The sequence below is a fragment of the Bos indicus genome, chromosome 1 (genome assembly GCF_029378745.1).
Source record: "Bos indicus isolate NIAB-ARS_2022 breed Sahiwal x Tharparkar chromosome 1, NIAB-ARS_B.indTharparkar_mat_pri_1.0, whole genome shotgun sequence".
NCBI lineage: Eukaryota > Metazoa > Chordata > Mammalia > Artiodactyla > Bovidae > Bos > Bos indicus.
In genome coordinates, this window is record NC_091760.1 from 128,761,514 (window position 1) to 128,774,020 (window position 12,507).

Sequence of the window (12,507 nt, forward strand, 5' to 3'; positions counted from 1 at the left end):
GTCTTCTAAGCCAAGATTCAGGTGTGCTGCCCCTCAAAAATACTCCTTCCAGAAGGCAAAGTTCACGGTCCTCATTTTCCTTGCCTGCCCTTCGTCACCTGACTTGTGTCCTAAACTCCACTCCACTCTTTTCCGGTCTTATCCCCTCCCCTGAGCTTTTTGGTGATTCCAGTAAAATTTGATATCTGGATTTATCCTTTGAGTTGATAAACTAGCCATAAAAGACACGCACCCATGCCTGTCTTCATCCCTTTTCTGCAGTGTTTTCTCTTCTACCTTTACCTCCCCCTAAATCCTACCCATTCTTCAAGGTCTCTCTTAGGCTCCAAGAAGTCTTCCCTGGACACTCCAGCCCCAAAGGCTTGCCCTGCTCCTGCTTTACTGACTGTCAGGTTAGCCCTTGGCAAGCACACTTTGGTCAGGTAATCAGACTGCTTCAGGCATAATGATCTTGCATTGCATCCCACACCCGAGGCTCAGTTCTATGAGGGTGCAAATGCTGGGGGCCCACACTGATGCACTTAGCATTACACCTCAGCACCTGATGGAAGCTTCATCAGCACGCTGGCTCTGAAACTGAAGCGTGAAGCCAGGTGGGAGGGAAACTGGGGACAGGCTAGGACACTTCATTTCTCAGTGGCACCTCGATGGCCAGTGGCCACCTTGCTTTCCTGCTCCAGCCTTTCCCTCCACCCAGCACCCATGGGCAGACCAAAGGGCACAATGGAAGTGGCTTTTGTTGGTATTCATATGCCCAGATCAGGAGCACTGGACACTCGTGTAGATTTGGGGAGCTGATGGCCAATTAGGACAATAAGAACTTTAGAATCAGGCAGTGGTGAGTTTGAATACTGGTGCTGACATTACCAGTTATGGGAGCCTGAACACTTTACTTTGCCTCCCTGAGTTGGTCCCACATTGGTAAATGAGGATTGGGACTCCTACATCGCAGGTTGCTGGGAAGATTAAATGAGGTGACGTGTGCACTGAGGACCCAGGACAGTTCTGGCATGATGGGTGCTCAATAAATGGCAGCTGTTAGCATTGTGTTTTTGTATTTACCTACTCTGAGCCTCTAAGTGAGCTTTGCAGGCAGATGGAGCATAGCCACCTAATTTATACTGGTAGCTAATAAAAAATTCAATCCTGAGTCCCTGAGTATGAGTCAGCTCTGAATTAAAGACTATGGGAGAGGCCAGGGACAGACACCACTTTGCTGCTTGGCTTAAGAAATGTCTGGTTCTGTTTGTTGGCTGAGAGCAGTTCACAGGTTTTTGAGCAGTACATGGAGTGGGTGGGAAAGTGTGGACCATTCAAGTTGAGAGGGCTGGAGGAGCCCAGAGAAGGGAAGGATGAGTGGGATTAGGCTAGCTGGACAGGGCTTCTGGCACAGAATGGATGGAACCCAGTGGAGGAGAGACATCCCGCTTCAAGCTCCCAGTCCCTGCCTGAGGATCACCTCCATGGGGTTGACCGTGATAGTGAGTGCAGAATCGTCCCAGTCCATCTCTGCTTCCTTGGCAGCCTCAGTCTCTTGGATGAAGTGCTGGTGGGCGATCCGGACCCGGTACACGCCCATGGCCACGACAAACACTAGCATGCACACGGAGATGATGATGACCACTGTGGCAATGCTTGGGACCGCTGGAACGAGGAAGGAATTCACATGGCATAGTGAGCAAAGGACTAGCTTACTCTCAGGATGCAACATGATTGAAACATTCACGTGTAGCTTAAAATCTGCCTACACGTACCTCAGCTGGAGAACTCTGGGTCAGCACCTTAGTCTCTCTGGGCTTCCCTTTTGTCATCTATCGATAATGTAATAGACTTAATCATATGTTTATTGCCTGCATCTATGTCTCTATTTCTGCTTTGTAAATAAGATCATCTATACCAATTTTTTCAGATTCCACATACATGCTTTAATATACCATATTTGTTTTTATCTTTCTGACTTACTTTACTCTGTAGGACATCCTAGGTCCATCCACAACTCTACAAATGACCCAGTTTTGTTCCTCTTTATGGCTGAGTAATACTCCATTGCATGTATGTATGCCACATCTTTATCCACTCCTCTGTTGATGGACGGGTAGGTTGTTTCCGTGCCCTGATTATTGTAAACAATGCTGTAATTTGGTACTATGTATAAAGTAGATAACTAATGAGAACCAACTGTATAGCACAGGGAACTCTGCTCAATGCTGTGGTGATCCAAATGGGAAGGAAATCCAAAAATCACCTACGTATAGGTGATTCACTTTTCTGTAGAGTAGAAACTAACACAACATTGTAAAGCAACTATAATCCTATATATAGGATTATATATACATATACTTAATCATTCCTATCCCATGGGTAGTTTTGAGACGTAAATGAAATCATCTGTGTGAATTTTCACAGAGGCACACAGCAGGTGCTTAATAAATGCACACTCTCTTTTATCTCTTTCTTTTTCCATCAAAGTACAGGGCAGCTGCCCTGAGAGCCAGAAACTGTGGAGTTCAATCAGGACAGAGAGAAGTGCCCACCAGACAGGAAGACAATATTGTAAGTGCTGGAACAGAAGGAAGGGTAGGAGCCTTTTCAATATGGTGCAGTCGTGTGTGTGAGCATACATGAGGTGTTCAGGGAAAGTGCCACGTAGCATATAGCTTTGAGTTGGGCTTAAAAAGATGCTAAATTTTACCCCAGCCCTGTGTGTGAACATCTTTTATCCTACACTGCCTGTAACTCCCTGTATACTTGACCAGCTCCCTCCCAAGGCTGTGAGCAGCTCAGAGCCAGTCTCATAGCTTCTCCATAGCCGGGTGCCCCCTTCAGTTCTGGCTGCTGCACCCTAACTGTTGAGTTGCAATGACCACCTGGCCTCCTGAGGTCCCTCCCCCCAGGTGACCCACCTGAACTGTGCTGGGTCTGGGACTCCGGGTGGTGGACGGACTGGAGGAATGGTGGCTGCGCGATAAGGTGGTTGACGTGCTCACTGTCCGGGACTCTGACCTCATGGAGGACGCTGACCTGGGAAGAGCAGGGAGAAGGTGCTCTGACGGGGAGTGGCCGGTGGACCAGTGTTGGCAGTTTCCTGAATACATGAGGGAGTGAACGGGTGAGCTGGGCTTCCCTCATCACTGCAGGACTCACTCACCTCCAGGTTGAACTCATTGCTGGTGTAGCGCCCGTTGAGTTCTGAGCACTTGATCCTGAAGTGCCGGGACTCCAGGGCAGCTGGACGCCAGTTGCGGTAACGGATGTGACGCAGCACCTGCTCGTAGCGGCTCATGGAGCCCACACCTGTGCCAAGAGACCACACCTGTCATAAGAACGCAGAAGAGGAGATGCTGTGGAGACAGACTGTGCCTACAGAGAGCGCGAGTCTCCCCTGAATTTGGCCAGGGTAAGAGCTGGGGGTATTTAGGGGCAGACAATGTGCGAAAGCAGACGTCCCAGGAACCAATTAAGCTGAAGCACAGATTTTCCATGTAGACTGGCTCTCACTGGAATGTTTGACCTCAATCTGCCAAATGCTGCTGTAATACTTGCTGAGATCAAATATGATAAGAGCAGGCTTTCGCCTAGTTTCTACAGAAGACTTCCTCAGGAATGGAATGGAAGCCAGGACCAGAGGAGGCTGGAGAAGCTTGTCCATAGAGGGGCTAGAAGTCCACGCTTTGAGCTCAAGTGTTCCCTCCTGACCTCCTCCATAGGTGATGGAGCTCCCATTGCAGTCAACTCCCTGGAGGTGAGAGGGGACCACTGGGTCCAGGATTGAGCACCACCTTACCGTAGATGGAGTAACCTGCTGTGGAGTTGGTGGCGTCCAGGTGTCGCTGGTGGAGCTCACTGTGGTTGAGCTCCAAGCACTCCTGTCTGGGGTCCAAGTCCCCTCCCAGCACTAAAATGTCACAGAAATCTAAGTTGTGAAGCATTTCTTCTAAAACTGCTGATTTGGGGGCTGTGGGAAGAGACAATGAGAAACATGGGCATGAGGACAGCACAGATATTGGCTCCCACACACCCCCTCCTCCATGTCTGTACCCCAGGTTCAGGCTGGGTCAGGAGCAGAGGCTGTAAGTCCCCCCAGGTCACCATCTCTGCTCGGATGGATGTCCAGGCGGCCCTTGAGGCTGGGCAGCATGAATTTGTGTGAAGAGCGTGAATACTGCAGTCAGAAGATGTGAATCTGAGTACTAGCACTGCTCCTGAGAACCTGTCTAGTTTACCTGTTGATTTCCTCATCCACAAAGAGGGCGAGGGCATTGAGAGGATGGAAAACAGTGTCTGGCTCTGTATGATTTCAGTACCTTTAAACTATGAAAATTTGCACCTTGTTTAATATGTTCTGTGTCTCTGAGTTTATAGTCTATGGGAACTTGAATAGAATTTGTATCCTGCTGTTGTGTGAAAGTTGTATAAATCTTAAGTATGTTGAGTTGGTTCATAGTGCTTTTCAGGTCTACTACATCACCTCTACTTTTCTATTCATTCTATTAATTTTTGAGAGTTTATTTTGAAACTCCAACTAAAAATCTTATCTACTTAAAAAGTAATTGTAATATATAGTGGAGCTGCAGTCACAAAGAGTTGGACACAGCTGAGTGAGTGAACAACAAATAGTGGAACTATATGTAACTGTGTTCTGTATTTTCCAAGTCTCCTGTAAATGTATTATCATACTTTTATAATTTGAAAAAGAAAAAAGGAAAGAAAAAAATGAAAACGGTGTCTGGCACAGAGTAGATGCTCAAGAAGAACTGGTCTCCTTTGGGACCAGAGGTGAGTGCCCCTCCATGAGGCTCTCACAGCTTTCCCTACGTGGTTATGGCGTATGTCTCTGTTATTCCCAATAGACTCTGATTTTCTCCGAAGCACTTTGCATGACTAACTCCTCAGTATCTGACCCAGAGGCTGACAGACAGCTGTATTATGACACATTGCTCAAGTGGAGGTGCACTGTTGATATAATTAAGTAAGTAAATTGGTTAGTTGGCAAGCTACTGGTCAGCTTAGCTGTCCTTGACTGATATTATGACACCCAAGTTTCCCAGAGGATGTCTGAGTACTTGAATGCTAGACAGGTTGGTAGTCCTAAATTAAACTCCTGCTTTAAAATAAAAGTGATTGGTGTTTGTGGAGTCTTTGCTTTATGCTAGGCACAGTGCAGAGGAAATCCTGACAGGCACTAGAGGAGGTACCATTATTATCCCCATTTCCCTGAGTGGGGAATGGACAGTCCATGAACTGGGCTAGATTGCCTGGGGTTACACAGACAGCTGGGGAGGAGCTGGGATGGCAACCATGACCTTCTTAGTTTTTAAAGATTTTTTTGATGTGGATCATTTTTAAAGTCTTTATTGAAGTTGTTACAATATTGCTTCTGTTTTATGTGTGTTTTTTTTTTTTTTTTTTGGCTTAGAGGTATGCGGGATTTTAGCTTCCTGACCAGAGAACAAACCTGCACCCCCTGCATTGGAAGGCAAATCTTAACCACTGGACCACTAGTGCATGCGTGCTAAGTCGCTTCAGTCATTTCTGACTCTTTGTGACCCTATGGACCATAGCCCTCCAGGCTCCTCCGTCTGTGAGATTCTCCAGGCAAGAATACTGGAGTGGGTTGCCATGTCCTTCTCCAGGGGATCTTCCTGACCCAGGGAACCCATGTCTTTTATGTCTCCTGCATTGGCTAGTTCTTTACCACCTGGGAAGCCCTACCAGGGAAATCCCCAACCATGACTTTCTGATTTCATACTTTGCGAAAGTCTCAGCCTCTGGGCTGTTGCTCTTCAAATGTTTTTGATGTTGCAGGCCTTTATTAAAAATTTTGTGAGCTGAGATCATTTAAATAAGTATATTTACTCATTAAGCAGACTGTTTTATTTTGTGCATGATAAAACATTTATGAAAACAGAAATTTTAAAAGGATTCATAAAAGATGAGAGAGCTATTTTGAAATAATTATTTTATTTTGTTTAATTTTTAAGGAATACCCAAAATATTTTTTATTCTCACTGGATATGTGTTATTAATAAATAATTCCATATGCTTAATTTTAAAAGGCTTGCCAATGTCAATGGCTTTGTGTATTGTTGGCAAAATCTAAAATCACATTAATAAACACTTAACAAGGTCTATTATTAATAATGGTGCATGTATATCTCTCTTTCAAATGGCATATGGTTTCTGGGGTTTCTCTGGAGCCATATTCTTCTCTTCTGAGGTCAGGTTGGGTCATCTTTGCTCCTAGGACCCTACGTGGTTGACTGATTGCTCCCTCTAGGCAGAGGTGTGTTGACCCCACAATCTTATTTTTCTCTCGTGCTTGCATAATGGGCTAAATGTTCCATTGGCAGTTTCCCTGCTTCCCACTGCCCTAAAGGGACTGTTCTGGGCTGAGGAACTTATTGGAAAATCAGCCATGGTTGGTCCTGGAGGAGCTCCTTGTCTGGTTATTAGTAAATAGATAATCACCAACCATGGGCCTGCCAATGTGTGTGAGAGGGAGCCTTAGTGGTTGGGGGGGCATACAGAGTGGTTGGGGGTGTATAGTCTGGGGTCAGGCTGGGGGCTGACCCAGTGGTTGGGGGCTGCCCTCTGGAGGAGGCACTGAAGGTAGACTGTTTTTTTCAGTAATAATAGGGAATAGGACAGAGAAGGACCTTCCAGGCTGAGGACAGACCATGAGCAGATGTGTAAACTAACACAGAGGTGTTGGGGTAGAGAGGGGTGTGTGTGTCGGTGGTACTGAAACAGCACAGTAAGTGAATCCATGGGGGCAGAAGAAGGATGGTGGAGAGGGTCACTGGTGGAAGTGCCATTAGCCTGCTTGTTTACTGCACCCACAATAATGATTATTCTTACAACCATAACAGTAAAATTTTAAAAGTACTAATAATAGCTCTCAGGCACTTGGCTACATGGTTTGCATGCACTTCTCATAAACAGAAGGTGACACATGGACCCATATAATTGCTTGTCGCTGGACTACCTGTATGCTGATGTCAGGCCTTGAGAATTCAGATACTCTTAGCTATGGCCTGCAGCCCGTGCAATCAGAGTCTCTCTTTTTCTGTCTGATTTCAGCCACAAATGAGGACCAGAGGGAAGATCACATGACCCAATTCACCTTGGAGTGTAACTGGAAAATGGTTCTGCCTGGACAGTTGGCCCAATACCATCTATTTTTGTGAGCGTAGAAGGACAGCCTTGCCAGGCATCCCATTCCTAGGGACCAGCGTGGATTAAGGCAGTGGGTAATTAGGATTATTATAGAAGCAGTCCTTCAGGGTCTCAGCCCCACTGGCACTAGCACATCATTAGCAGCTGCTTTTGGAGGCAGAAATGGAGAGTCAAAAATATTCATTTGGAGGAGGAGGCAAAGATGGTTCTCAAACATATTCTTCCCATAGCTCTGGCCCCAGAGGTCTCCTGCCTTCTTTCTTTATCTTTCCATCTTTCTTCCCCTACCAGCTGAATACACTATAGATTTCAGATCAATGTAGTGTTTCTTCCTAGCAGGTAATTCAAATTATGTTTACTGAACAGCCCTCCCAACCATAAAACCACTGGAAAGAACAATTGCAAAGTTCCCTGAGAGTTGAGTGTGATATTACTGAAGGACATGTTTGCTGCTGCTAAGTCACTTCAGTCGTGTCCAACTCTGTGCGACCCCAGAGATGGCAGCCCACCAGGCCCCCCTGTCCCTGGGATTCTCCAGGCAAGAACATTGGAGTGGGTTGCCAATGTATATATTAAGATGCAGCTAAAGCTTCTTTAGCTTTTCTTCTGATCACCAGAATGATACATGCCTACTACAGAACATTTTGCAGTTGTAGAAAAGTGAACAGTAGAAACAAATGAGCTTTCATTCTGCTTTTCAGAGACTGTTAGCACTAAGTGTGTTTCCTTCTGGGCATTTTTCTGTGTATTTTTTTTTTCTTGACATAGTTGTGATCAGTATGTGTGTAGATACTCTCTAATTCACTTCTTGCTTTTTTTTTTTTTAAACTTACAGTTTGGCATAAGTGCCTCCCCTCCGGCATCATACCTCTTATATGTTGTTGCAGTTCAGTGGCTAAGGTGTATCGACTCTTTGCGACCCCATGGACTGTAGTACACCAATCCGTGTTTGTGTTTCACCATCTCCCTGAGTTTGTTCAAACTCATGTCCATTGACCCAGTGATGCCATGGCATCACCTCTTAGGTGGGGGTACCACAATTTGCTAAGGCATTCACTCCCCTCTGTTATGTATCTGCATTATCTCCAGGACTTTTTGTTCTGTTATAAATTGCCCCACTATGGTGAACAACACTGTTGTCCTGAAGTGTGATTTAACAAGAAACATACTTTATGTGAGAATTTAAGGTCTACCATCCCTCGACCCAGTGTATGCACCTGTACCTGTGGTCTTCAAGTCACTGGGAGCCTCAGCTTTGGTGAAGGTGCTCACAATCTTGATGTCAGGGAAGAGGATCACCCCTCTGGCACTTTCAAACTGGGCGGCGGGTCTCCAGAAGCGGTCTGTGCCATGGAGGGTGATCTGGGGCTCGACCGCCTGCAGCACCATCACGTAGGCATCTATGTCGGGGATGCTGATACACACATCTTCTCCAAAGCACCTGGGGAAACAGCAGTCATTGTTGAAACCATCCATCATCCAATATGGACAAGATACCTGCAGCCACCTCTAGTCCTCAATGAGACATCCGGACTGCTTGAGAGCCTCTGATGATGTCAGCAGACATTCAAATTTAAAGTTACATTATTGGCTCAAGTGGTAAAGAATCCGCCTGCGGTGCAAGAGATACAGGAGACAGGGTTCAATCCCTGGGTCAGAAAGATCTCCTGCAGTAGGAAATGGCAACCCACTCCAGTATTCTTGCCTGGGAAATCCCATGGACAGTGGAGTCTGGTGGGCTACAGTCCACAGGGTCACAAAGAGTCAGACATGACTGAACATGAACACATATAGTCAAAACTACTAGCAATCTAGGGACATAAAAAAAGATTGACTTCTAGGAGAAATGGGAATTTTCTATACCTGGCAACAAGTAACCACTAAGGTTAATTAAACCTTAAACCACCTTTAATTATCCTTTAACAAAGTAATCAACAGCAACATTAATTAGACAGCAACTGCTCGCTCTGTGCATAAGGATTTAGTAAAAAGTTGTCTCGCTGGTTAGTTACAGCCATCTTACTAGGTGAGACCCCAGGGCTAGTCTCCCCTATCTGCTGGAGCATGTATGTGTTCTCTCTCTATGAGGATATCACACACGTGTGTGCCTGTTCCAGATGTACCAGTAGACTGCTATTGTAACCACACTCCTTTGCCCTGATACACTGTCACAAAAATGTCTGGGGGCCAGGGTGGTGTGACAACAAGAACAAAGCCTAGGAAGTGAGACAGGCAAGGGTCCACACCCGACTCTGCCACTCCTGGGCTCGGAGGATCTGGGCAGGGAGCACGACTCCTGTGAACCTCAGTCTCTTTATCTATACAATGGGACAATAATTACCTTATAGTAGTAAGGCTTGAGTGCAGGTGACATGTAGATAGGAAGCCACCCAAGAGCCTGCATCGTGGTTGGAGCTCAGTAAATGCTGACAGACTAACACTCTCGTCAGACCTCAGGGATGTGTGTCACTGGCATACTTTGCTGCTCCTTGCGACCAAGACCCAGGCTACATGGAGAACCCTAGGGTCTAGATGGATGCTCTGGGAGTGATGGTGGACTCCAGCTGGTGGGAGCCATCAGCTTACATCCTTTGGCAAGGTTCCTGGGGACAGGATAGGCTAAGCCACTCCATCTTTTTCTCCAGGGCGGGCTGGGTGTGGCCATGGTGGTGGGCTCTTGCTCCCACTTTTTATTTTTTTGGCCTTCGTGGCACCAGCAGCCACTCCCCTTGCCAGTTTATGGAAGCCTGGTCCTAGAGCTGGAGACCAGCAGTGTGGTCTCTTCTTCACTACAGTGTAGGGCTGACCTGGAGGTCAGCTACCTGTTCCCTATCGTAGCCTCCAGGGGTGGCCTTTAGTGTGGAGGTGGGAGCACTTTCTCCATCACTAGAACTGTTGGATGTATTTGCCATCTGTGAGCTCTGTTTTGGCATCTGTCCCAGGCCCCAGCAACATGGTAGGCAGCAGACCCATCTTTCCCACCCTTCTTGCTATCTTTCTGGGTCCTCTTAATGGCTCCAGGTGCCAGGTGACTCCCTTTATGCTTCTCAGGAGTTTTTCTGGGATCCCTTTCCTAGCGGCCCTCCCAGGCAGATGTTTAGCTGAGAAACAATTTGATAGACCAGTAAAGGTGTTATCTAAATGTCACAGTGATAGTCTCATCTCCTTAATTTAACTCTGATCCCTGGGGACAAGAACTATGCCTTCTCTTTCTCTTGCATACTTATTGTATTTAGCAACTCTATCAAGGCTAGGTTGTTTAATTTAATTCAATTAATAAACACTTGTGAAGCATGATACTATACATAGAAAAATCCTAAAGATGCTACCAAAATCTATGAGAACTAATAAATGAATTCAGTAAGTTGCAGGATACAAAATTAATATGCAGAAATCTATTGCATTTCTATATACTAACAACGATCTATCAGAAAAAGGAAAAGAAAACCATTTACATTTGCATCAGAAAGAATAAAATACCTAGGGATAAATCTAATTAAGAAGGTAGAATGTCTGTACTCAGAAACTACAAAACACTGATGAAAGAAATTAAAGATGTTACAAACAAATGGAAAGTTATGTATGGAATGTTCATGGATTGGAAGAATTAATACTATTAAATTGACCATCCAAGTCAATCTACAGAGTCAATGCAATCTCTATCACAATGCCAAGGGTATTTTTTTTTTAACCAAACTAGAACAAAAAATTCTAAAATTTATATAAAACCTTAAAAGATCTCAAAAAGCCAAAACAGTCTTGACAAAGAGAACAAAGCTGAAGGTCACTGAAGTCACTCCCTGACTTCAGACCATGCTGCCAATCTAGAGTGATCCAAACTTAGGTATGGTACTGGCACAAAGAAAGACATGTAGATCAATGTAACAGAACAGAGAGCTCAGAACTGAGCTCATGCAGAGATGGTCAATTAATAAATGACAAAGGAGGCAAAAATACAAAATGAGGAAAAGACAGCTTCAATAGATGTTGGAAAAACTGGACAGCTACACGCAAAAGAAACAAACTGGACTACTTTCTCACATCATACACAAAACTAAACTCAGAATGAGTAAGACCCGAAACCATAAAACTCCTAGAAGCAAACACAGAAAGTATGCTGTTTGACATTGGTCTCAGCAATATTATTTTGGATCTGTCTCGTCAGGCAATGGAAACAAAAGCAAAAATAAACACATGGGACTATATCCAACTAAAAGCTTTTGCACAGCGAAGGAAACTCTCAACAATATAAAAAGGCAGCCTAACGAATGGGAGAAGATATTTGCAAATGATGTATATAGTAAAGAGGACTTCCCAGGTGGTAGAGTGGTAAAGAATCTGCCTCCCGATGCAGGAGACACAGGAGATGTGGGTTTGATCCCTGGGTTGGGAAGATCCTCTGGAATAGAAGATGGCAACCCACTCCAGTATTCTTGCCTGGAAAATTCCATGGACACAGGAGCCTGGTGGGTTGTAGTCCATGGGGTCACAAAGAGTCAGACACGACTGAGCACATACACTATATAGTAAGGGGTTAAGACCCAAAATAGGCAAGAAACTCATACAACTCTACAGCAAAAAACAGATAACCCAACTGAAAGATGGGCAGAGGACCCGAGCAGACATTTTTGCAAAGATTTACAGATGGCCGACAGACACATGAAGAGATGTTCAATATCAGTAGTCAGCAGGGAAATGTGAATCAAAACCACTAGGTACCACCTCACCCCATCAGAATGGCTAATATCAAAAATAAAGTAAATAATAAGTGTTGGTGAGGATGCAGAGAAAAGGAAGCCTCTATGCACTACTGGTGGAAATGCAAATTGGTGCTGCCGCTATGGTAAACAGTATGGAGGGTCCTCATAAAAACTAAACAGACTTGCTGTATAATCCAGCAATTTCATTTCTGAGTATTTTCCTGAACAGTGCCAATTTGGTAAGATATATGCACACTAATGCTCGCTGCAGCATTATTTACACACATTAACTACAACATGGAAGCAGTCTAACACTCCAAGGACAGATGGATAAAGAAGATGTGGATTTATATATTTATGGTAAATACATATTTGTGTATATATATAGTATATGTATTTAAAATATAATTAGACATATTTATCGTATATATATAGTATATATCTAATAGATATATTAATACTATAGCACTAATAAATTATATATATATATACACAATGGAATATTACTAAGTCATAAGAAAGAATAAAATCTTACAGTTTGCAACAATATGAATAGAGGATGTTATGTTAAGTGACATAAGTCAGACAGAGAAAGACGGTAGGATTTCACTTACATGTGGAATCTAAAAAA

At 44.6% G+C, this 12,507-nt stretch overlaps 1 protein-coding gene across 2 annotated transcripts in view; it reads right to left on the bottom strand.

Moving 5' to 3' along the window:
- The window catches only part of CLSTN2 (calsyntenin 2), a 745,907-nt gene that overhangs the window by 13,042 nt on the left and 720,358 nt on the right, over positions 1-12,507 (bottom strand). Inside the window, exons 12-16 of one of the 2 annotated variants that reach the window (XM_070794086.1) lie at positions 8,394-8,617; positions 3,785-3,955; positions 3,149-3,294; positions 2,904-3,021; positions 1,460-1,644 (exon numbers count right to left, since the gene is read on the bottom strand). In XM_070794086.1, coding sequence (XP_070650187.1) covers positions 1,460-1,644; positions 2,904-3,021; positions 3,149-3,294; positions 3,785-3,955; positions 8,394-8,617 — 844 coding nt within the window. The remainder of the gene's footprint in view (positions 1-1,459; positions 1,645-2,903; positions 3,022-3,148; positions 3,295-3,784; positions 3,956-8,393; positions 8,618-12,507) is intronic. The other variant, XM_070794095.1, reaches the window with a different exon arrangement.